General features: G+C 48.2%; 1 protein-coding gene across 1 annotated transcript in view; it reads left to right on the forward strand.

Annotated features, from left to right (window-relative positions):
* Positions 1-20,945, forward strand: part of POLRMT (RNA polymerase mitochondrial) — a 47,557-nt gene extending 26,612 nt beyond the window's left edge. The window contains exons 8-21 of the mRNA XM_027859123.1: positions 8,593-8,763; positions 9,546-9,785; positions 10,328-11,116; positions 11,298-11,420; positions 13,292-13,414; positions 13,550-13,729; positions 16,326-16,412; positions 17,460-17,573; positions 17,681-17,733; positions 18,064-18,162; positions 18,572-18,644; positions 19,155-19,246; positions 19,739-19,815; positions 20,335-20,945. Of these exons, the coding sequence (XP_027714924.1) occupies positions 8,593-8,763; positions 9,546-9,785; positions 10,328-11,116; positions 11,298-11,420; positions 13,292-13,414; positions 13,550-13,729; positions 16,326-16,412; positions 17,460-17,573; positions 17,681-17,733; positions 18,064-18,162; positions 18,572-18,644; positions 19,155-19,246; positions 19,739-19,815; positions 20,335-20,384 (2,271 nt within the window). The 3' untranslated portion in view covers positions 20,385-20,945. The remainder of the gene's footprint in view (positions 1-8,592; positions 8,764-9,545; positions 9,786-10,327; positions 11,117-11,297; positions 11,421-13,291; positions 13,415-13,549; positions 13,730-16,325; positions 16,413-17,459; positions 17,574-17,680; positions 17,734-18,063; positions 18,163-18,571; positions 18,645-19,154; positions 19,247-19,738; positions 19,816-20,334) is intronic.
* The last annotated feature ends 1,548 nt before the right edge of the window (positions 20,946-22,493 follow it).

Here is a 22,493-nt window from a genome sequence, read left to right on the forward strand (position 1 = left end):
GCCAGCAATGCATTAGTGTTCCAATTTTCCCCATGTCTTCTCTAACGGTTATCATTCTCCTGTTTTGTCATGTTACCCAAGCTGATATGTGTGATGTGGTACCTCAGTCATTTTGATTTGCATGTCTCTGATCAATAATGGTTTAGAGCATTTTTTTCATATGACTGTAGATAGCTTTAATTTCTTCATCTGAAAACTGCTTGTTCATATCCTTTGACCATTTATCAATTGGAGAGTGACTTCTGTTCTTATAAATTTGACCTAGTTCTCTATATATTTTAGAAATGAGACTGATAATCTTAAAATCTAGCCATGGGCTTAGATTCTTATAATCTGGCCAATAGCTCCCTAATGTTCAGACTCCTTAAGAGTCTGTCCAATATGATGGATGTTCTAATAAACCTTGTCTTTGACTGAAAGAAGGCTTGGGTCGAATTCTTCCCCATACGGGGAAACTGTCTAACCCCAAGTTCTTCAGCCAAGACTTGCTCTGCAGTTGGGGTCGCTCTCCAAGCACCAAGGCTTGGAGGTGCTTTCCTGGCAGACAGTTACAAGGCTGTCTAGCACTGGGCCTGAGGCTCTCAGGCTCTCAGTCCACTGGATCGGTTCAAGGCCATGGACCTGGGTACACCTTCTGCAGCATAGAGGACAAGGACAGACGCCCTATCCGGAAGTGTATCTGTTAATTCCCTTGGCGCTAAGGAATTGGGGAGAACTGCAGTTGCTTTTTGGTTCCCTGAGGCTTCTCCTTCCCTCTGCACCTCTGAATCCTCCTTCATGGAGGTTACAGGGGAAAGTTAGAACAGCTAAAAATCTCTTGGCAGATTCTGGAGGTTTTGTGATTGATCATTAGGGAGTTTTGAAATACCTTTGATTTCACCCTACCCCACCTGGGAAAGGAAGGAAGGGGGAGGGGCAGCAGCTACAGCATGGGCCCACTGGCAATGGCCTTGAGCTCTGGGGCATCCTTTGCCTGGAAGCATCACCCAGGTTCAGCACATCCTGCTCAAAGTAAAGAAGCTGGTGTCTGAACTTGGACTACGGGCCATTCACCTACAGTTGGTAGCAAACAGCAAGTACCACCCAGTGTCCCCCACGTTTCTGGATGCAGCCCGTGCTTGGTTCTAGTCAACTTCCTTTTTGGGACTCCCTCGAGGCAGGGACAGCTCTACACCCCTTGCCAGCAGGAAGCAGTTTCAGAAGCCGAGACCTTCGCCCCTTACCCCAAAAGAATTTGGGTTCCTATTTGAGGGGAGAATGATGGGGTTGGAATCTGGGCCCCAGAAAGGAAAAACCCTGGACTTTCCCACATGGCCAAATCTCTGGCATTCCCCTAAGGCTATAATCCCATCAATTGGCCTTTCATTGTGGACCTCCTTATGGCCCCAGGCCACTTCTCCATTTTCCCTTGGCCCTGTGATCCAGGTCCCTGGAATTCTATTACCTCATAGACTACTTGGCCACTCCTAGATCCCTCCCATAGTCTTTCTGTATATAAGGTCCACTTTGTCTCCATTAAGATACTGAGATTCTTAAAATCTAGCCATGGGCTCAGATTCTTATAATTTAGCCAAGAGCTTCCTAATGTTCAGACTCTTTAAGAGTCTACCCAATATGATGGATGTTCTAATAAACCTTGTCTTTGGCTGGGGGAAAAAAAAGAGAGAAATGAGGTCCTTATCAGAGACACTGGTTGTAAAAATTCTTTCCCAGTTTTCTGCTTCCCTCCTAATCTTGATTGCATTGGCTTTGTTTGTCCCATCTCTTTTTTCAACTAAAAATGCCAACTTACAGAAAGAACTATTCCAGTATATTGGAGGATAAAAGAGGGTAGTGGGTGGTGGTGTATGACCATAGGCAGGGTACTTGACTTTCTTGGTGCCAGATTTCCTCATCTGTAACACTTTCAAATGGGAATCAGATGAGACTGAACTAGCCCTTCTCTGAAATCCTTTACTAGAACACTACAGGCATCACTTAGCACCCAAAGCTGAAGTCAGAACATGATTGGGTATAGCCAGAAAGCCAAGAGATGGAGAGGGTTTCAGAAAAACCTACAAAGACTTTGTAACTGATGCAGAGTGAAATACGCAGAACCAGGAGAAATATTTATACAGCAAGAGCAATATTACAAAGATAATCAACTTTGAAAAACTTAGGAACTATGATCAACACAGTGACCCAGCACAATTCTAAAGGGTTCATGCTGAAACATGTTGGCTAACTTCCAGATGGAGAGCTGATGGACACAGAGAGCAGATTGATCTATATTTTCTTCTCTTTCTTTTTTTGGACATGGCTAATGCTGGAATTTATTTTGCAAGACTATACACATTTGTGATGGTTTTTGTTTTTCTTGTCTTCTGAATGATTATGGAAGGCGGGAGAAGAGGGAGAATTTAGAACTGAAAATAAAATAGAATTTTTGTATTTATTAATTTTTAGTTTTTAACATTCACTTCCATAAGATTTTGAGTTCCAGATTTTCTCCCCATCTTGTCCCTCCCCCCACCCCAAGACAGTGTGCATTTTGAATACCCCTTTTCCTAATCTCCATTCTATCCCTCCCCCCCCTTCTCTTATCCCCTTCCCCTTCTATTTTCCTGTAGGGCAGGATAGATTTCTATACCCCATTGCCTGTGTATCTTATTTCCCAGTTGTATGTGAAAACAGTTTTTAACATTTGTTTTTTAAACTTTGGGTTCCAAATTTTCTCCCTTCCTTCCTCCCCACCCACCCTTATTGAGAAGGTAAGCAACTCGATACAGGTTATATATGTGTAGTCATGCAAAACACTTCCATAGTAGTATGTTGTGGAAAACTAACTATATTTCTCTTCATCCTATTCCGTCCCCCATTTATTCTATTCTCTCTTTTGACCCTGTCCCTCCTCAGAATTGTTTGCTTCTGATTACCCCCTCCCCCAATCTGCCCTCCTTTCTATCATCCTCCTGCTCTCTTATCCCCTTCCCTCCTATTTTCCAGTAGGGTAAGAGAGATTTCCATACCCAATTGAGTATGTATGATATTCCCTCCTTAAGCCAAATCCAATGAGAATAAGATTCACTCATTCCCTCTCACCTTCCCCCACTTCTCCACTGTAAAAACCTTTTCTTGTCTGTTTTCTGTGAGATAATTTACCCCATTCTACCTCTCCCTTTCTCCTGCTCCCAGTATAATCCTCTCTCACCCCTTAATTTTCTTCTCCAGATATCACCCCTTCATCTTCAACTCACCGTGTGCCTTCTGTCTGTCTATATTTTTCCCCTCCAACTACCCTAATACTGACAGAAGGTCTCATGAGTTACAAATATCATCTCTCCCTGTAGGAATATAAACAGTTCAATCTTAATAAGTCCCTTATGATTTCTCTTTCCTGTTTACCTCTTCATGCTTCTCTTGAGTCTTGTATTTGAAAGTCAGATTTTCTATTCAACTCTGGTCTTTTCATCAAGAGTGCTTGAAAGTCCTCTATTTCACTGAATTTCCATTTTTTCCCCTGAAGGATGATACTCAGTTTTGCTGGGTAGGTGATTCTTGTCTGTAATCCTATTTCCTTTGACCTCCGGAATATTATATTCCAAGCCCTCTGGTCCCTTAGTGTAGAAGCTGCTAAATCTTGTGTGATCCTGATTGTGTTTCCACAATACTTGAGTTGTTTCTTTCTGGCTGCTTGCAATATTTTCTTCTTGACCTGGGAACTCTGGAATTTGGCTATAATATTCCTAGGAGTTTTCCTTTTTTTTCAAGAGATGATCGGTGGATTTTTTCAATTTCTGTTTCACCCTGTGGTTCTAGAATATCAGGGCAGTTTTCCTTGATAATTTCTTGAAAGATGATGTCTAGGCTCTTATTTTAATCATGGCTTTCAGATAGTCCAATAATTTTAAATTATCTCTCCTGGATCCATTTTCCAGGTCAGTTGTTTTTCCAGTGAGATATTTCACATTGTCTTCTATTTTTTTCATTCTTTTAGTTTTGTTTTACACTGCCTTGATTTTTCATAAAGTCACTAGCTTTTATTTGCTCCATTCTCATTTTTAAGGAAGTATTTTCTTTTTCTTTTTTTAATTTTTTTTTATTAATTTGATTTATCAATAATCACTTCCATATGCTTTTGAGTTTAAAATTTTTCTCCCCCTTCCTCCCCACTGCCCTCCCCAAGATGGCGCATAATCTGATATGTGCTATACATTTACATTCATATTAAACATTTTCACACTAGTGATGTTGTAAGTAGAAATTAAAACCAATAGGAGGAACCATCAGAAAGAGAAACAAAACTCAACAGAAGAGAAAGAACATAGCAATTCAGCTTCTGTAGTTCTTTCTTTGGGTGTAGTTAGCATTTTCCATCAGAAGGCCTCTAGAGATGTCTTAGATCCTTGTATTGCCAGGAAGGGTTAAGTTTATCAATATTAGTCATCACACAATGTGGCTGTTATTGTGTACAACGTTCTCTTGGTTCTGCTCACTTCACTCAGCATCAGACCATGCAAGTCTTTCCAGGTTTTTCTGAAGTCAGCCTGTTCATCATTTCTTATAGCACAATAGTATTCCATTACATTCATATACCACAACTTGCTCAGCCATTCCCCAATTGATGGGCATCCTCTCAATTTCCAATTCTTTGCCACCACAAAAAGAGCTGCTATGAATATTTTTGTACATGTAGGTCCTTTTCCCGTTTGTGTGATCTCTTTGGGATATAGCCCTAGAAGTGCTATTGCTGGGTCAAAGGGTATGCACATTTTTATAGCCCTTTGGGCATAGTTCCAAATTGCTCTCCAAAATGGTTGGATCATTTCACAACTCCACCAACAATGCATTAGTGTTCCAGTTTTCCCATATCTTCTCCAACATTTATCATTTTCCTGTTTTGTCATGTTGGCCATTCTGATAGGTGTGATGTGGTACCTCAGAGTTGTTTTGATTTGCATTTCTCTAATCAATAGTGATTTAGAGCATTTTTTCATATGACTATAGATAGCTTTAATTTCTTCATCTGAGAACTGTCTGTTCATATCCTCTGACCATTTATCAATTGGGGAATGACTTGTATTCTTATAAATTTGACGTAATTCTCTATATATTTTAGAAATGAGGCCCTTATCAGAGAGATTGGTTGTAAAAATTCTTTCCCAATTTTCCACCTTAAGGAGGTATTTTCTTTGGTGAGCTTTTGGACTTCCTTTTCCATCTGGCCAGTTCTACTTTTTAAGGCATTCTTCTCCTTGTTGGCTTTTTGGACCTCTTTTGCCATTTGGGTTAGGCTATTTTTTAAGGTATTATTTTCTTCAGTATTTTTTTGGGTCTCCTTTAGCAAGCTGTTGACTTGTTTTTCATGATTTTCTTGCATTATTCTCATTTCTCTTTCCAGTTTTTCCTCTGCTTCTCTTATTTGCTTCTCAAAATCCTTTTTGAGCTCTTTTCCATGGCCTGGGACTGATTCATATTTTTCTTGGAGGCTTTGGATGTAGGAGCTTTGACTTTGTTCTCTTCTTCTGGTTGTATGTTTTGATCTTCGTCACCAAAGATTTTATGGTCTGACTTTTTATGGTCTGAAGTTTGCTTGTGATCCCAGCCAATTACTTGAGTTTTAAACTCTTTGTTAAGGTGGGGGTCTGCTTCCAGTGTGGCGAATGTACCATCCCAAGCTTCGGGGGTTTTGTGCAGCTGTTTTCAGAGGTACTTCTAGGGACCTGTAAATTTTCAGTTTTTCAAGGTGGTACAATGAAGGGCGGGGTGTCTACTCCTTTTCTGGCCTGTACTCTGGTCTGTGAGTGACCACAAGTACTCTTTTCTGCCTTGGAACTGTGAGGAGGATTCCCTCTCCACCACTACTACAAGCTCCACCATGCCAGTGCTGCTCCCTACCCCAGGATCCTCACCCAGAACTGTGACCCAGATCCAAGCAGGGCAAAGCAAAGAATCCCGCACCAGCAGAGAGATCCCTGCAATCCCCCTCTGATCAGCCACTTGATTCTCCCTCACTCTGTAGGCCAGAAGCTCCAGAAGCAACTGCTGCCCCAGGAAGCACCAGGACTAGGACTGGGACCAAGCTTCTCTTTCACCATGGTCACAGACTTTTCCTACTGATCTTCTAAGTTCTCTTTGGTGTTCGTGGGTTGAGAGGTCTGGAAACCACCACAGCTGCCTGTGATTCAGTCCCCTGAGGCCTGCTTCAGGTTTCCTGAGGCCTGGTCTTTACCTGCGCACCCCATGCTGCACTGCCCTCCTCTCCCAACCCGACGCAATAGACCTTTCCAATCAATCATCCAGGTTGTCTTGGGCTGGAAATTTGTTTCGCTCTGTCTTTTTTGTGGGTTCTGCTGCTCTAGAATTTGTTTAGAGCCATTTTTTACAGGTATTTGGAGGGCTTTGGGGGAGAGCTCAAGCAAGTCACTGCTTTCACTCTGCCATCTTGGCTCCGTCCCCCCAATTTTTATTTATTTATTTATTTTAAAGCCAAGAGCTGAGGCTGCGCTAAGGTGGCAGCTCAGGAGACTTGGTCTTTCTACATGCTTCTCGAGGGGCTGTCATCAGAGCATGCTGCCAGTAGCTCTAGCTCCCTAACCAGCCCCATCAGATGGAGGAAAATAAGGGGAAGGAGGGACGTCACGATCTTGTGTCCCCTCTTGGGAGCTTCCCTGGGAGGAGTTGATTATTTCAAGGTTTAGAGGTGTAGGTTTCATATGAGGGAGGGCTAAGAAGGTAGCTCCTGAGGTCCAGGGGCTAGTGGACTATGATCATGGAACCATAGACTAGATATCTAGAAAGGGCCTTAGATCACAGAAGACACTGTCAGAACCGGGGAAGCCCATTGAAAGGTAGATTGTAGAATGTTAGATCGGAAGAGACTAGAAAATGTAGGATAACAAAGCAAGGAGGAACCCAGAATATAGAATGGTAGAATTAGAAAGGCCCTGAGAAGATGAACTAGCAGCATTTGGGGGAGGGAGGGTCCTCTTAGAACACAGACTCTCAGAATTGGAAGAGCCCTTAGGGGATCACTTCTAAAAGGAACTCTAAAGATCTTTGGCTGCTTTTCCGGTCTGACTGTTTTTGGTTTTTTTTTTTTTTTAAACCAAAATAGTGAGACCAGGAAACGGTTTTCTTCACCAGAGAAAGACCTCAGGATAACTAAGCAGTGCTTGGAACAGAGGGACCTAGACTGGCTTAAGGAAGGTCCTCAAGATACTCATTTAAGGAAAAGGCAAGAAGGATTGTTGGCAGAGGGAGAGATGAAAAACACTTATCTGACTAGAGCAAGGAATCTGCTGCGGCATAAAGACCTGGATTCCAGTCTCTGTTCTGCCATTGACTCTCCAGGCTTCCTTGGGCAAGTTCTTTCCCTTCTGGGCCTCAATTTCCTTCTTTGTAAGAAGGTTGTACTCTGGATCTCTAGGGTCCCATTTGACACCAGATTCTAGGAAAAGAAGCAAGAATGTTTTGGGGAATTCAGAAAAGACAGTGTGGTCTTTGGCACAGCATCTCTTGTACCTAAACCTGAGCTTTCTGTACATAGTAGATGTTTATTAATACAATAATTATTTGATGACTGAAATTGATTTGCTCTAAAATCTTGGCCCATAGGACAACGAAGTGATATTTAAAGATGTGTCCTCAGTCATAAAAAGGGACTTCCGCTAGGGTTTGTCCACTTTCTTGACTCGTTCCACTTGGCACTGATAAGCTGTGTCTGCTAATCCATGGAGAGCCTGTGTCCTTGTTTGTTTGCTCTTCAATTACATTTTTTTTTTTTTTCAATGAACCAAAATCTGCCTTCTCTCCTTCGCATGTCTGGAATGTCCTCTCTACCCATCTCCACCTGTGGTTTCCCTGGCTTCCTTCAAGTCCCAATTAAAATCCCATCTTTTACAGGAAGCCTTTCCTGATCCCCCTTCATTTCTAGTGATTTCTCTCCCTTGATTATTGCCAGTTTATATTGTATATGTTTTAATTCTAGTGCCTTCCCTCTGAAACAATCTCCAATTTATCCTATCTATATCTCATTTAAAAATAATTCTTTACATGCTCTCTCCCACATCAGACTATGAATTCCTTGAGAAAGAGCTGGTGTTTTGCCTTTCTTTTCATCCCTAGTGTTTATCATAGTGTTTGGCATATAGTAGGTACTTAATAAATGCGTGTTGAGTGACTTTACATCCATTTGTACAAGTCTTCCCAAGTGTCTTTGAAACCCTCCTCACATCACAGTAGTGTTCTTTCATATATCATAACTTGTTCAGAGTCTCTCATTTGATGGGCACCCTCTTAGTAGTCAGTTCTTTGCCAGCACAGAAATAGGTGCTATAAATGTTTTTATAGATCCCGTGCCCTTGTCACACTGGTAGCCTGGCAGCAGCACCTTGTGGTTGGTGGCCAGCCTCTGCTGTCTTGTCTCCTGAACTGTTGGCTTGCGTGTCTGTCTGTGTATTGGAATTCCATAGCCCTTAGCTAGGCACCAACCTCTTCAGACTTCTTCAGGCATATTTGCTTCCAATGGGAAGGGGATCCAGAAAATTCTGACTCCAGGCCCTCCGGTGGCCTGCCCCCGAAGGCTGATTAGCCCCTGCCTTTTCTGTCCAGGCCCTCTTTAACTTGCCTCCACATGGAGATTCCTTAATCCACTTCGTCATGGATCTTGCGATGAAGGTTTACAACAAGAATTTAATCCAGATGAAGATGAAACCCTTTGTATTAGATGAGCTGAATAGGAAGTATATGAATTACCTACATCTTTTGGCCAAGGACACTCAGGTAAAAGGGATTTCTGTGACCTTCCTCCCTCTTCTGCCCCTCCCCCCCAACTTGAACTCAGGACAGAGAGGGGCGAGCAATGTCCCCTATCTTAAACCCTGTCTAATACTGGATCTAGTTAACAAGTTCTCCAGTGGTTCTGTAAGGAAATGTTCTGTGGGTCCTGTGTGGTAAAGTGGGTACAGGGAGCTGGGAGGGCTCTTAGAACACAGGGTGTCAGAGCTAGGAATACTGTTAGAACATAGAGTGTCAGAAGTGTGGGTGCCCTTAGAACATAGAATATCAGAACTGGGGGAGCTCTGAGAATGTAAAATGTCAAAGCTTGGAGGGCCCTTTAAATAAGGAACCCAGGGTGTCAGAGTTGGGGGTGGGGCGCCACTTAAAACACAGGATGTCTGAGCTGGGAGGGCCCTTAAAACACAGGATGTCAGGGCTGGAGGGGCCCTTAGGACACAGGATATCAGGGCTGGGGGGGGCCCTTAGAACACAGGATGTCAGGACTGGCAGGGCCCTTAGGACACAGGATGTCAGAGCTGGGAGGGCCCTTGGAACATAAAATGTCAAAGCTTGGAGGGCCCTTTTAATAAGGAACCCAGCGTGTCAGGGCTGGGAGGGCCCTTAGGACAATCCCTTAGAGAGCTCTTGAACTAGAAGGTATCTAAGAAGTTTGTCTAGCATCCAGTTTATAGAATTTGAATCCCAGAGTAGGGGAGGGAATTGACTGTTGAGTGTAGGAGTGGCTGGATGGAATTTTCTCACTGCTGATTCTCTGGGCCTTGCAGCTGGACTCCTGCCTGCCCCGGGAGTTCTGGGAGTCCTTGGAGTCGGAAGCCACCATCTCCTCCGATTTCTTCACTCAAGAGAAGGTCTGGCCAGATGTGGTGTTGGTGCAGCTTGGAACCCACCTTGTGGAGGTGCTGGTGCAGGCCATCCGCATGCCCAACAATTTGTTCTCCTCCCAGACGGAGAAGAGACTCATCCCTGTGCTGTACCATGTTTACTCCTTCCTCTCCGTAAAGCAGGTAAAGATGCCACAGGCCTGTTGACCTTCACGGTGGCAGGATGTTCTTGGACTCTTTCATCTCCCAGATCTGATCACTTTCCAGATCCTATTGATGTGTGTTGTAGTGAACTCAGACCTTTTCCATCTGTAGCCTGATACACTGAGTTTGAATTTTGATTCACTACTAAGGGAGCTAACCACCATACTTTTGTGGCCTTATTTTACATGACTTCCCATTGCCTCATCCAGCTTTGTTTCTCCTCTCTCAAGTCACCAAGCATTTATGAAATGCCTACTATATACCAGACATAGGTTCACAGGAGGTTGTCTGATGAATGTAATGTCCAGGGCTCCAATAAGAAACTTTCCCCAGGAGAAGAAAGCATGATCCCTAAGTTCAGCCATGTGTCAGGCCCTTTTCTAGCTTGGACTTTATCCTTTTCTACTTTCTTATTAAATAAATTGAATGGAAGGCCTGGGCTTTGGAATTCTGGATGGGAGCCTTTCTTTTCCCTGTTGAATTTGATTCTAAAGATCTTACTTTGATTCTTGATTTTCCAGATTGGTTTCATTAAACCCCATCCTGCCTTCAATCAGCTGGTAGCTGAAGCTGCTTGCACCAAGCTGACCTTTGACTCCTCTGTCATGCCCATGTTGTGCCCTCCCAAACCTTGGACTTCACCTGTCTTTGGGGCCTATGTCCTCCACCCCACCAAGCTGATGCGCTGCCTGGATGGGACTGTCCAACACCAGCAGCAGCTGGAGAACTGCCCTCAGGAGCATTTGCACTCGGTCCTCGATGCCCTCAATCTGCTGGGTAACTGTGCCTGGAAGGTGAACCAGCCTGTGCTGGACCTCATAATCTCCATCTTCAATGCTAAGGGCAGCAAGAAGCTAGATGTGCCCCCACCCATGTCGGAGGCCCCCATACCCCCTTCCTACCAGTTCTCCAAAGATGCCAGCTCTTTAGAAAAGTCGAGGCTGCGGCGAGAGATCGCCCAGTGCCATAAGACCACCCGGGAAATGTACAGCCTGCGCACAGATGCCTTGTACAAGCTGTCCATTGCCCACCACCTGCGAGACCAGATCTTCTGGTTTCCTCACAACATGGACTTCCGGGGCCGCACTTACCCTTGCCCACCGCACTTCAACCACCTGGGCAGTGACATGACCCGGGCTATCTTGCTGTTTGCTGAAGGCAAACCCTTGGGGCCCAGTGGCCTGAATTGGCTAAAGATTCACCTCATCAACCTGACAGGACTCAAGAAGAGAGAGTCGCTGAAGGCCCGGCTGGCCTATGCCAATGAGATCTTGGAGGACATCCTGGACTCAGCGGACAATCCACTGACTGTAGGTGAAAGTGGCCACAGGGTGTCATGGTGGGAGAGGCGGGGCTGCTGGGCCTGGGTAAGGGGAGCATCCAGGCTCTACCAGCCTCAGAATCAGTGAGTCAGAAAGCCATCCATCGCTGGAGGACCACGTCCTGGCCAGCATCAGCCCAGAGCTAACCAGCTGCCTTTCCTCTCTCCAGGGAAGGAAGTGGTGGATGGACGTCGATGAGCCCTGGCAGGCCCTGGCCTGCTGCATGGAGATTGCCAATGCTGTCCGGTCACCAGACCCCACGGCTTACGTCTCCCATTTACCTGTCCATCAGGTAGGTGGCAGTAGAGGTGAGTGGATGGCTTTGTCCATGGTGGAGGTGGGAGTCCTGCCTGGGAAACCTTTGAATTCCCCCCAAACTGGAGGTTCCATAGGACAACAGGCTGCCTCAGGAAGAAGGGTGTTTCCTGTCCCTGGAGGCCAGATGGTCACTCATGGAGAATGTGTGTTTGTTTAAAGAATCTTGGAATCTGAGTTGCATGGGGCCTTTGAGGTAAGTTAGCTGTTATATATAGGAGTTTCTGTTCAGGTATAAGCGGGACTAGGTCTCAGAGGTTCCTTCCAGCTCTGAAATTCCGTGGGCAATTATGGAAGCCACTAAGGTTTCCCCTCTGAACCTACTCTCAGGTAGGAAAGGAAGGAAACAAGCATTTATTAAGCACCTACTATGTGCCAGACACTGTGCTAAGCTCTTTTTACAATTAATGTCTCATTTGATCCTACAACAACCCCAAGAGGTAGGTGTTATTATAATGCTCATTTTACAGTTGAGGAAACTGGGGCAGACAGGTTAGGTAACTTGCCCAGGATCACACAGCTAGGGAGTGTTTGAAGCTTTGTGACTTCAGGTCCAGGTCTCTATCTACTAGCCGTCTCGTTGGCTGTGGAGTTCAGTGACAGGTCTTATGGCCTTGCATGCCCACTTTTTTGTGAACAGTGAGATTGGGCAGAACGCTGTGGAGAGGAGCAGATGGCTTGGAGTGCCTGCTAATACTCCCCTTCCCCCCAGCTGACTCTGAGGGCTTGGTTCAGCCAGCATTTATAAGGGCCTCTGTGTGCCAGGCCCAGGGATAAAGGCAGGAGTGAAACAGTCCTCACCCTAATTCCTAGGGAGAAATAACCCAAATAAGTAAATGTATAAACTATATCCACAGTTTTGGGGGCAGTGGGGAGAACACTAACAGCTGGGGCGCCTGGGACAGGCCTTTCCTCGACGGTGGCACCTGAGCCTTGAAGGGAGCTGGGGATCCCACGGGCTTGTGTGAGCTAAGGCAAGAATTCCAGGCCTGGGGGACAGAGGCAGAGAGGAGGTGGGGTGGCATGTGTACACGCAGTAGTAATCTGGCTGGCTTTGCAGAAAGATAGATTGGAGCCAGTTTTCAAAGACCTCTGAATGTCTGAAATTTTATCCCAGAAGTAATAAGGAAGCCCTGAACCGTCTTGAGCAGGGGAGTGGGCTTCAGCAGTATCAGCTTTGTAGCTGTGTAGATTGGAGAGGGGAGAAGCTAGGGGAAGGGGGACTAGCCGTGAAGCTCCTTTAGAAGCCCAGGTGAGAGGTGAGAAGGGACTAAACGGGGTGATGACTGGGCAAGCAGAAGGGGACTTTGAACCAAAGCAGGAGGCAAGACTGGACTGACGGAAAGAGATTGGACAGCAGCCTCATCCCCCCGGGGTGGGGGGCAGGTCTTCTCTATCCATTACAAGAGATTTGCCCGATCTCATTATGTGATCAAACAGGCTCAACAGGGTTTGCTGCCCACAGAGATGGGGGATCTGCCACTCTCCTCCTGATGGCTGTGATATTATTGTTCTAGGACAGGCACACCAAATGGACTTCCCTTCCTGCTTGCTTCCCCTCCCCCATCCTACCCCAAGCTTTCCTCTTTAGTATTCACCTTTAGTTTTTGTGAGTAGCTGCTCCTTTCCATGGAGTCTTCATGGCCCTCTCGTGCCCAACTTCATTTTCTTTTGGGTTGAAAGCTGGTATCTCTTACTCCTCTTCCCCATCTACGTGACTGGGCCAGACTCGCCCCTTTTAGTGCATTTATACCTTTCCTATTTGTCTTGGCCCACCTGGTAGGTTTGCCTCTTGAGAGTTGGCTAAGATCATCTGAACTGTTCCCCAAACCTGGCTTCTCTCTCCAGGATGGTTCCTGTAATGGGCTCCAGCATTATGCGGCTCTGGGCCGAGATGTCATCGGGGCCTTCTCTGTCAACTTGATGCCCTGCGACGTTCCCCAGGATGTCTACAGTGGCGTGGCTCAGCTGGTAAGGTGCCTTGCCTCCCTCTCTCCTGACTCCTTGTTCTCCTTGGGCTGAGGTTTTTTGTGGCCCTGCCTCATGGAGGCTGGACAAGTCTTAGAGGCTCTGATCCCAGGCACTTGGCTCCTCTCCCCTGCGTAGGTGGAAGAGCAGCGCAAAAGAGATGCCGCCAAAGGGAGCTCGATAGCCCAAGTCCTAGAGGGCTTCATTAGCCGCAAGTTGGTAAAGCAGACGGTGATGACAGTGGTCTACGGTGTGACACACTATGGCGGCAGGCTGCAGATTGAGAAACGCCTGAAGGAGCTGGATGATTTCCCCAAGGTTGGTCCTCCAATGGCAAGGATGCTGTCCTCCCTCAAAGGGGGAGGACTGCAGGCCGTGGCCTTTGCCCTCAGGGATGCCCTGTTAGTGGTCTTCACTCACCTGTCCCAGACAGCTCCCTCCCTTTCAGAGGCTTCCAGGTGGTGCTACACTCTAGTCCCTGGTTCTTAAAGCATGGCTCTCCCCTACTCGTAATCTTCCTGTGAACCAGGACACCACACTTGGCATGTCTCTTCAGAGCTTTTCTAGAGCACATTTGTGAACAGAGAGATGGTGGAGGCCACCGTGGTAAATGCGGACGTGTTTACATGCATGCACCATCACTGGGAGTAAGTGACTGCAGATGGACAAATAGCTGCATCTGACACATGCTCTTCAGTGCCTCCTGACACATCCAGGTGCATCACTTTCCTTTTCCCCCCAGTCACTTACCAAATTCTGTTCCTTCTTTGTATTATTCTGTGTTCCTTCATTCCTTCTCAGTCCCTGTGGCCTGGTCTCTTGTAAGTCTTCTTCCTTGCTGATCTTCCTGCCTTCGGTGTTCCTGTGTGCAATCCATCTTCCAGGCCGTTGCCAGAGTAAACCGTCCTGCTTACAAGGCCTTGGGGGCTCCCCCGACGCGAGAACCCCAGTGCTGACAGCAGTGTGCTGTGCTGGGTACACACCCAGACTTAGATCACAGGCCACAGCTTTGAGGGCTGGAGAGGACCTTGGAGGGTCCCGAGTTACCCACCCTTCATACTTTATTTTTATTTGTTTTTTAAATTTTTTATTCATTTTAAACTTAAATACAAAAGAAAAAAAAACATTTTCATGTACACAACAGAACATGAGAGGATACAGTATAGAACAATAAATTTCCATTTCACGAAAACCTATATAATAAATCCTACATGTGGTTTTCAAAGCCACCCAGCTTTTCTGTGCTTCGTTCTAGGTTTTCTTTTGTTCTGTGCTGTGCGCTTTTTATTTTTATTTTTTTCCTTATCCCTCCCACCACCCCCCACAATTAAGCAGGATTATACATATGTGTGTGTGTATATATATATATAAAAATATATACACACAAATACACATCCATAAACATACATACATACACACGTATATGTATAAGTCCTTACTATGCAATTTCTCTTTGTCAGTTCTTTTTTTGGAGGTGGATAGCATCTTCCTTAGGTCCAAATCTTTCCTTGTTATTCTAAATCTAAACCAGCTCATCATTGCTTATATCACAGCACTATTCCATCACAATCATATACCACAGCTTGTTTAACCATTCCCCAGTTGAAGGGCATCTATCATTTTAGCCAATCTGATAGGTGTAAGATGATCTCTCAAAGTTGTTTTAATTTGAGTTTCTCCAATTAATAATAATTTAGAGCATTTTCTCATATAATTTTCTATAGTCTTGATTCCTTCATTGAAAAACCTGCCTGTTCATGTCCTTTGACCATTCATCATTTGGAGTATGACTTGTATTCTTGTTAGTTTGACAGACTTCTCCATCTATTTGAGAAATGAGGCCCCTGTCTGAGAGATTGTCTACAAAAATTGTTTTCTCATATTTTAAATGAGCAAATTGAGGTCTGGAGGGATAAAGTGACCTGCCAAGGATCACATATGAAGGCAGACCTGGGGTTGACTCAGAATTCTACTATCCTTCTCCTGAGCCACACTCCCCATCATTTTGCTGTTGCACTCTTGTGGTCAGGCTGGCCCCAGACTCTGGGTAATAGGGTTTGTGGAGACTGGGGAGGGGTCCCAAACATGTTTAACGGTTTGGGTACCTGCATGGGTACTACGTCAGGAGCCCTGGGCTGGCATTGACTCGGGAGGGCTGGGGGCCATTTCTGCACCTGATATCCTGTGTGACCTTGGGCAAGTTCCTTGGAGTTAAAGCTGGAAAGGCCCTTTGAGGTCACTGGGTCACACCTCCTCGTTTTACAGAGAGAGAGGGGCTTGGCCCAGAGTTCCCCAGAGCTTCAGTCTCTCCATTTGTAAAATGGAGAGCGTTGCCTCTGCTTAGCCTCCTTCATGGAATTGTTTTGAAGATTCAGGAAGAGAACAGGTGGAAAGCATGCTCTGTAATTGTGACCCCCCTGTAGAGATGCAAGTCGTGGTCATTCTCTTTATAACCCAGCAACTCATCCTTGAATTTCTCTGAACCCTCTTCAGCCTAACTTCTGTTTTCATCCTGCTTCATCTCTGAGGCATGAGCGTCCATGGTTCACTGGCTCCTGGGCCACGCAGGGCTTTTCTGATCGGCTTCCAGGGGCCCCTTGGTTTTTAGCATTTGTTGGGCCTCTCTAGGTCACCCTCTTCAGGCCTGACTGTTTTGTAGGCTCTCATCCTATTCCCGTCTCAGACTTTCCAGTCAGCGAAGCTTCATCGTTCAGATCTTTCTCCATTCCTTCCTTTAGTCATTCGACAAACATTAAATGCCCGCTCTGCACAGATAGAGCTCTCAACCTGGTACTGCTAGAGATGCGCACTTTGGATGAGAACTCTTCCAGCTCCTGCCCAACCTGCCCAGTCAGGGGCAGCGTCTTTGTACTCCGACTGCCATCAGCTGACTGCCTCTCTTTCCTCTCACCAGGAACATGTGTGGGAAGCCTCCATCTACCTCTCCCAGCTGGTCTTCACTAGCCTTGGTGAGATGTTCTCAGGAACCAGGGAAATCCAGGTACCTCCTCCCTTACCCTTCACTAAGACCTGTGGGCACCTCATGAATGGGCTCAAGCTGTTGGAGGACTTGAGCTGTCCACACATGGTCTGTCTGCGTGGCAGCTGGCAAGGGCAGCCTTAGTCTTGGTAGGAACTCTAAGATAGTAACCAGGAGACCTGGGTTCTCTCTGCCACTAGGTACGTAACTATGAAGGAACAAGTCTCTCGCTTCTCTGAGCCTCAGTTTCCCCATCTCTAAGAGCATAGTGAGAATCCTTGTACCATCTGCCTCAGAGTTGTGAGGCAAGCTCTCTGTAAACCTTAATGTGTTTTAAAATGAGCACTATCAGTCTTGCCCTAGTGTGCAGGCTGACTGCCATCTTACTCTGCAGGCAGAGCCAGCTTCCCAAGCTGGGCCTTCGGTCTGCCACCCTGCCCCACCCCCCCCATGCCCCATGCAGAGCTGGGTCCACTCAAAGCAAGGGAGGAACATTTCTTCCCGGAAGGAATGCCCCAGCCTTGGGCCTTGGTGACCAGGCCTTAGCTGGTTAGTTAAGTCAAGGTCCCAGGACCATCATCTTCCCCCTCCCAGGCATGATGAAGCCACCTCTTTGTGTCTGTAAGTGCTTCTCCTTTGTCTTAATTAGTCACTCATACAACCCTGTGAGGTACAGAGTGGGAATTCTGAGAGGCCAAGGAAAGCCTGTGAGTGTGGGAGGCATCATGGTGCAGTGGGAAGACCTGAGTTCAAATCCTTGGCTAAGTCACTCTCCCTCCATGGGCCTCAGTTTCCTTGTGAAGGCCTAACCAACTGTAGGGAAGTTCATTACCAGACGATTGGGCCGAGGGTGGCACCCATATCAGTGGGTACTCATAGATCTTTGAAGTCCAGATAAGAAAACCGAGGCTCAGGAAGGAAGCGACTTCTGCGAGGTCACAGAGATCCTAAGTTGTAGAGCTTGATTCAAACCCAGGCCTTCAGACTCCAAAATCTAGGTGTCTGTCTACTGTTGAGGCCTTCACCTCACAGTTACCCTCTGTCCCCCAATCCGGGCTCTCTCTGTAGGACTGGCTGACAAGAAGTGCAGACTGTATCTCCAAGTCTGGGTCTTCTGTACAGTGGGTCACCCCGCTGGGCCTTCCCATCATTCAGCCATATCACAAGACCCAGAAAACCATCGTAAGTGACGCGTTCCCTGAACATATCCCTGCCTCTCCCTCCCGAAGCGTGTGGGTGTGGCCATGGCCGTATCCGTCCCAAGAGTGACTTCCTCACTCTCTCCTCAGGTTTCTGGGAGTCTGCAGTCTCTGTGCCTCATGAGATACTCTGATGTCAGCCAGTGAGTGACCTCTCATACAGTCCCCAAGCCACAGGGAATAAGACCCCAGCACCAACTGTCCCACATGCCCACCTCGGTACACTCTCCCTTTGGCTTCTTCCTCACCAGCCTTGTGCCGGGGGAACCAGCCAAGGGCTGAGGGTCCTCGCATCCCAGGCACTGAGTCGTAGAAGTGCTCAGTAGTGATATCCTCTCTCAGTGGCTGGGAATCTAGGCCTGCTTCAGGTGGGGGTTTGCATACTGGGAGTTGTTGGGAATGAGGAGGAGGAGGAGGTCTGTGTGACCCAGGAGCCCAGTGAGACAGGCGGCCCCTTCCCCTTGTCCTCACAGGAAACCAAACACCTTGAAACAGAAGAATGCTTTCCCCCCCAACTTCATCCACTCCCTGGACTCCACCCACATGATGCTGACGGCTTTGTACTGTCACAGGTGAGCAGGTAGCCCCTGCCCAGGGTGTGTGGCTGGCACGTGGCTGTGGCAGAGATTGCCCCCCCACCAGCTTGTGAGAAACAGCCTCATCTTCCTGCCTGCGTACTCTTCAGCTTGGCCCGGTCGCTTCCATCCCTGTTAGGGCTCTGTGTCATCTGGCCTGCTCATAAAGCCCCTAGGTCCCCCACGCTCCTGAGCTCTGTTTGTGGGCTCAACTCTTCCTTTAGCAAGCTGGGCGCCTTGGCAGGGAGGACGCAGCTTCGCGTGCAGATGAAGTGGAGCAGGGCCTTAGCAGCCAACAGTTGTTCTCCTGGGCCTTGTGTGAAGTCAGAGTCCCCACACCCCCCACCCCTCAACCCTGCTTCCTCCTGGAAGCAGCCCCCCACACTAACCTTTCCCTGCCTCCCAGGAAGGGACTCACCTTCGTCTCTGTGCATGACTGCTTCTGGACACATGCCTCCACTGTGGACGTCATGAATGAGGTGAGTGACCTTCCCTGCCATGCTTATGGGCGCTGAAGTGGAAGGGGATGATCGCAGGAGCCCCCCCGCTGCTCCTGTGCTTCTCTCAGTGACGCTGGCAGGCAGCCTCACTGTAGGAGGCCCAAAGGGAACTCACACATAAAAGGGGAAGGGGGTGAGACAAGTTCTGAGTCTCTTCTGTTTGGAGAGTCTGAACTGCCTTTTCCCTATCTCTCCTCTCCTCTGGGTCGTCAGTAACCAGGGCAGGGCCTCAGAGGCTAGGTGGTGTGCCTCTTTCTGAAGCCAGCTCCAAGGTAGCAGGTGTCTCGAGAGTCCAGAAGCCCAGGCTAGGACTGCTGTGGGTTCGCCTTGGCACCATTGCTCTGATGAGGCTGAGCAAGGCTGGGCCACAGTCGGGGTGATCTCTGTTGGGGGTGGGGGAGTCTCTCAGCTGGGAATCTCCTCCATTTCTCCCTCCATCCAAAAGGGGCAGGAGGGAAACTGAGGCTTCAGTTTTCTCCTGCTTTCCAGGTCTGTCGTGAACAGTTTGTGAATCTGCACAGTCAGCCCATTCTGCAGGAGTTATCTCGGTACCTGGTACAGAAATACTGCTCTAAGTTCCAGTGAGTGACCACTTTCCCTCCCCTCTTCCTCCCAGTGGCCAGGGGGCCTCAGCTGACAAGGAGAAGGCTTGCTCAGTCTCCTCAGCTCCAGCCTTCTCCAGGAGGTTGGCATCAGGACTCTGTTCCCTCAAGCCGCTGGACCCGGTGACACAGTCGTAGCGGTCCCTGAGGGATGACCAGGGCAAGCTTCAGCCCAGCATGGGCAGAGCCTGGAGTAGACCCCAGGTCTCTGCAATGCTTTCCACTTCACCCCAGCTGCTGTTCCACAGTATTTCCTGGTGGAAAATCAAACCCAAACCACTCTGGACTCTCTCCCCTTGCAGTGAATATTTCCTCATCTGCCCTCTGCCTGTCTCTTTGCTGTCCTTCATGGTCTCCGATCAGGATTCCCTGGAAACCCTGCCCCTTGGGTTCCAGGCCACTTGCCAGTCCTCCACTGATGGTTGGTTATTCTCTGACTGTTGATTTTTTCCCTCTGGGCTTTGATCTTAGGTCTCATGATTCTCCTAAAGAAATGTCCATCAAGGAGAAGTTGATGCTAAGGACACTGTCTCATGTGCCTGAAAGAGGTAGGAAGGCCAGATGGGCCTGTGGCTTGGGATGGGGTGGGGAGGAGAGGAGCTGGGCCTTCCTAGGCTCCCAGAAACGAGCTGAGCCCATCTGGTCACCTGTATCCTCTCTCCCTTGCCCCCAGCCCATCTTAGCAGAGCAGAGCCCCAAGGATGAAGAGGAGGCATTGTGGGTAGTGTGTGGGGCTGCCCTGAATCCCACAGCAGTCTTCTGCCACTTGAGAACCTCTCGATTGATTGATCCCCCTCCAGCTCTATCCTGCCTCCCATGCCCTAACCCCTCCAGGCGAGACCCCACTCACCCTGCAGAGAGGCTTTGGCTCCAGCTCCATAGCCTCTGCCCTGAGTCTCACAGGGCTGTTGTGCGGGAACACCTGGGAAGGGGACCCAGGACTATTGGCCTACAGCCTCACCCTCCATTCCCCCAGCTCTTGACAGCTCATCTCTCCTGGGCTGCTCTGATGAATGGTGGAAGGCCCCGGCTCCACTGACTCATTCTTTTCTCCATCCCACCCTTAGGAAATTTTGATCTACAGAACGTGAAGAAATCCACCTACTTCTTCAGCTGAAGATGGCTCTGAGCGTGCCACACACCCGTTATTGAAACTGAGTTCAGAGGGCCCTTGCCAGGAGTGTCCCTGCATCCTGAGGACTTGGGGATTTGGTCCTTCCTGGTCTGTGCTTCTCAGGCCCTCCCTGCCCTGATCCCTCCAAGAGTCCATCCTGCCTCCGGCCAAGGACAAGCTGAGCTGGCAGTGAGGGGCTGTGTCCCCTTCCGTTGTCAGCACTCAGGCTGGCACTGGTTGGGGGAGGGGTGGCTCACAAGAGTGCTCCTGGGGCTTAGCCTTAGCTGCATGAGCCTTCCAGCTCTTTCAGCTGATCTCCCAGAAAATACCGGGGCCAGGCCACATTCCTTACTCACTTATCGGCCTCCTGACCCCGCCCCCACTCCCGCTGAGTACCAGGGGGCCCATGTCCCAGGGGAATGATGATTCTCCGAGACTAGACCGGAGCCCCCGTCTTTCAGGAGGACCCCAGGATTCTCCATGCTTTTACCTATTTGTCCATCCTGAGCATCCAGAAATCTCTGGCACATGTACAGTAGTGTAAATAAAAAGCTTTTAACCCCAGTGGAGTGCTTGCTGTCTCAAGGACCATCTATAGATGGGCAGGAGAACACTCCCCCAGCCCCAGAGACCTCAGCTTGCAGGTGGGGGCTGGGGGAAGGGAGCTGACCTACTGCTGTAAGGGTGGAGATTTCCCAGATGGGTCAGGGGAAGAAGAGGAAAACAAGCCAAGACAGAGCCCAGCTGATTTCTAGGCCTCTTTGTCTATTGTCACCAGCTCAGAGGAAGTTGCTTCCTCTGTCCTTGTCTGTCTTCCCAGTTAAAAACTCATTTGGGGCTCCCTTTCTCTATTGCACACTGAGCAATGTGGTTTGGGGCTTTCAGAGGAGATGCTGCCATTTTGTGCTGAGAGCAGGCAGGGGCTTCAGTGGGGGAGGGAGGTCGCCTCTGGGGTTGGGGCTGCCTGGATTCAGGGTCCACGGGCTTCTCTGTTGCCTTTCGAAAGCTGCAGGGCTGGTTAGGGAGGGTATCTGAGGCATAGACTGGCTGCACTGTAATCTGAGCCTCGGATCACAAGAGATAGGACAGTGGAACCCGCCCCCCTCTGCCCCTTCTGCTCTCATGTGGACAAGGAGACTGCTGGGCAGGATGAAAGGTGATGCTTTCTCCGGCCTGGAGTAGAGGGTATCAGCCTAGACCCATCCTACTTTTGAACAGTCCAGGCTTTGAAGCCTTCCTTCCACCAGAAAAAGCTGGAATGGCTGTGCCCCTCTAGGAACTGGAAGGGGAGTGACCTGGGCTTCAAAGCAAGCCCTACCTTCCACAGCAGCTGAATGGCTAGTCTGTCCCGCCCCCAGTGTTGGGGGAGAAGGTTTAGTAACAGAAATAGCCTCCGAGGGCTTAGTGAAATTTGGCCGACATCCCCAGTGAGCTATGAAGGAGGACAAGGCTGTCCAGGGCTCTAGCTAGCCTCCAAGGTGAAAAATCTTGGAGGATAGCCCGGCCTTCCCTTTCCCACAGGCCCACAGACTGGCACCAGGGCATCCCCCACAGGAATCATGGCAGCACAGGGCAAAGGGACCCCTGCCTCCGAGTGCAAGGGACACCGGGACACCTGCTATCAGTTGTGGGCTTGGTACTGCTGACTCCAGAGGTTGGTGGTGGCGTAGAAAAAGACACCAAGTAAATAGAATGCAACTCCTCCAAGCCTTGCCCGTACACCCAAAGACACAGAGAAAGGGGTTCTCGAGCCTGGCCCTGCCCACAGTTACCTCACTCTGTAGGGTAAGCAGAAGAGGAGGCCAAGGGTGGGCCAGAGTAAGAAAGAAACATGGCTCATTTGAATTCAAAGGGCTGAAAATCTAGTCCAGAGGTTCTTAACCCTGGTGTTTGTGCACTTAAAGAAAAAAGTCATTTTCATAACAATTTCGATATAATTGGTTTCCTTTTCCAATCCTATATATGTATTTGAAAACATTCTGAGAAGGGGTCTATCGACCTCCCCAGGCCGCCAGGACACAGACGAGGTTAAGAACCCTTCAATCCAACCCCCTTATTTTATAGACCGAGAGACGGGGAGGAATGTGCCCCAGATAATACAGGCAGTAAAGT

This window comes from Vombatus ursinus, unplaced genomic scaffold (genome assembly GCF_900497805.2).
Source record: "Vombatus ursinus unplaced genomic scaffold, bare-nosed wombat genome assembly UNPS02000546.1, whole genome shotgun sequence".
Lineage (NCBI taxonomy): Eukaryota > Metazoa > Chordata > Mammalia > Diprotodontia > Vombatidae > Vombatus > Vombatus ursinus.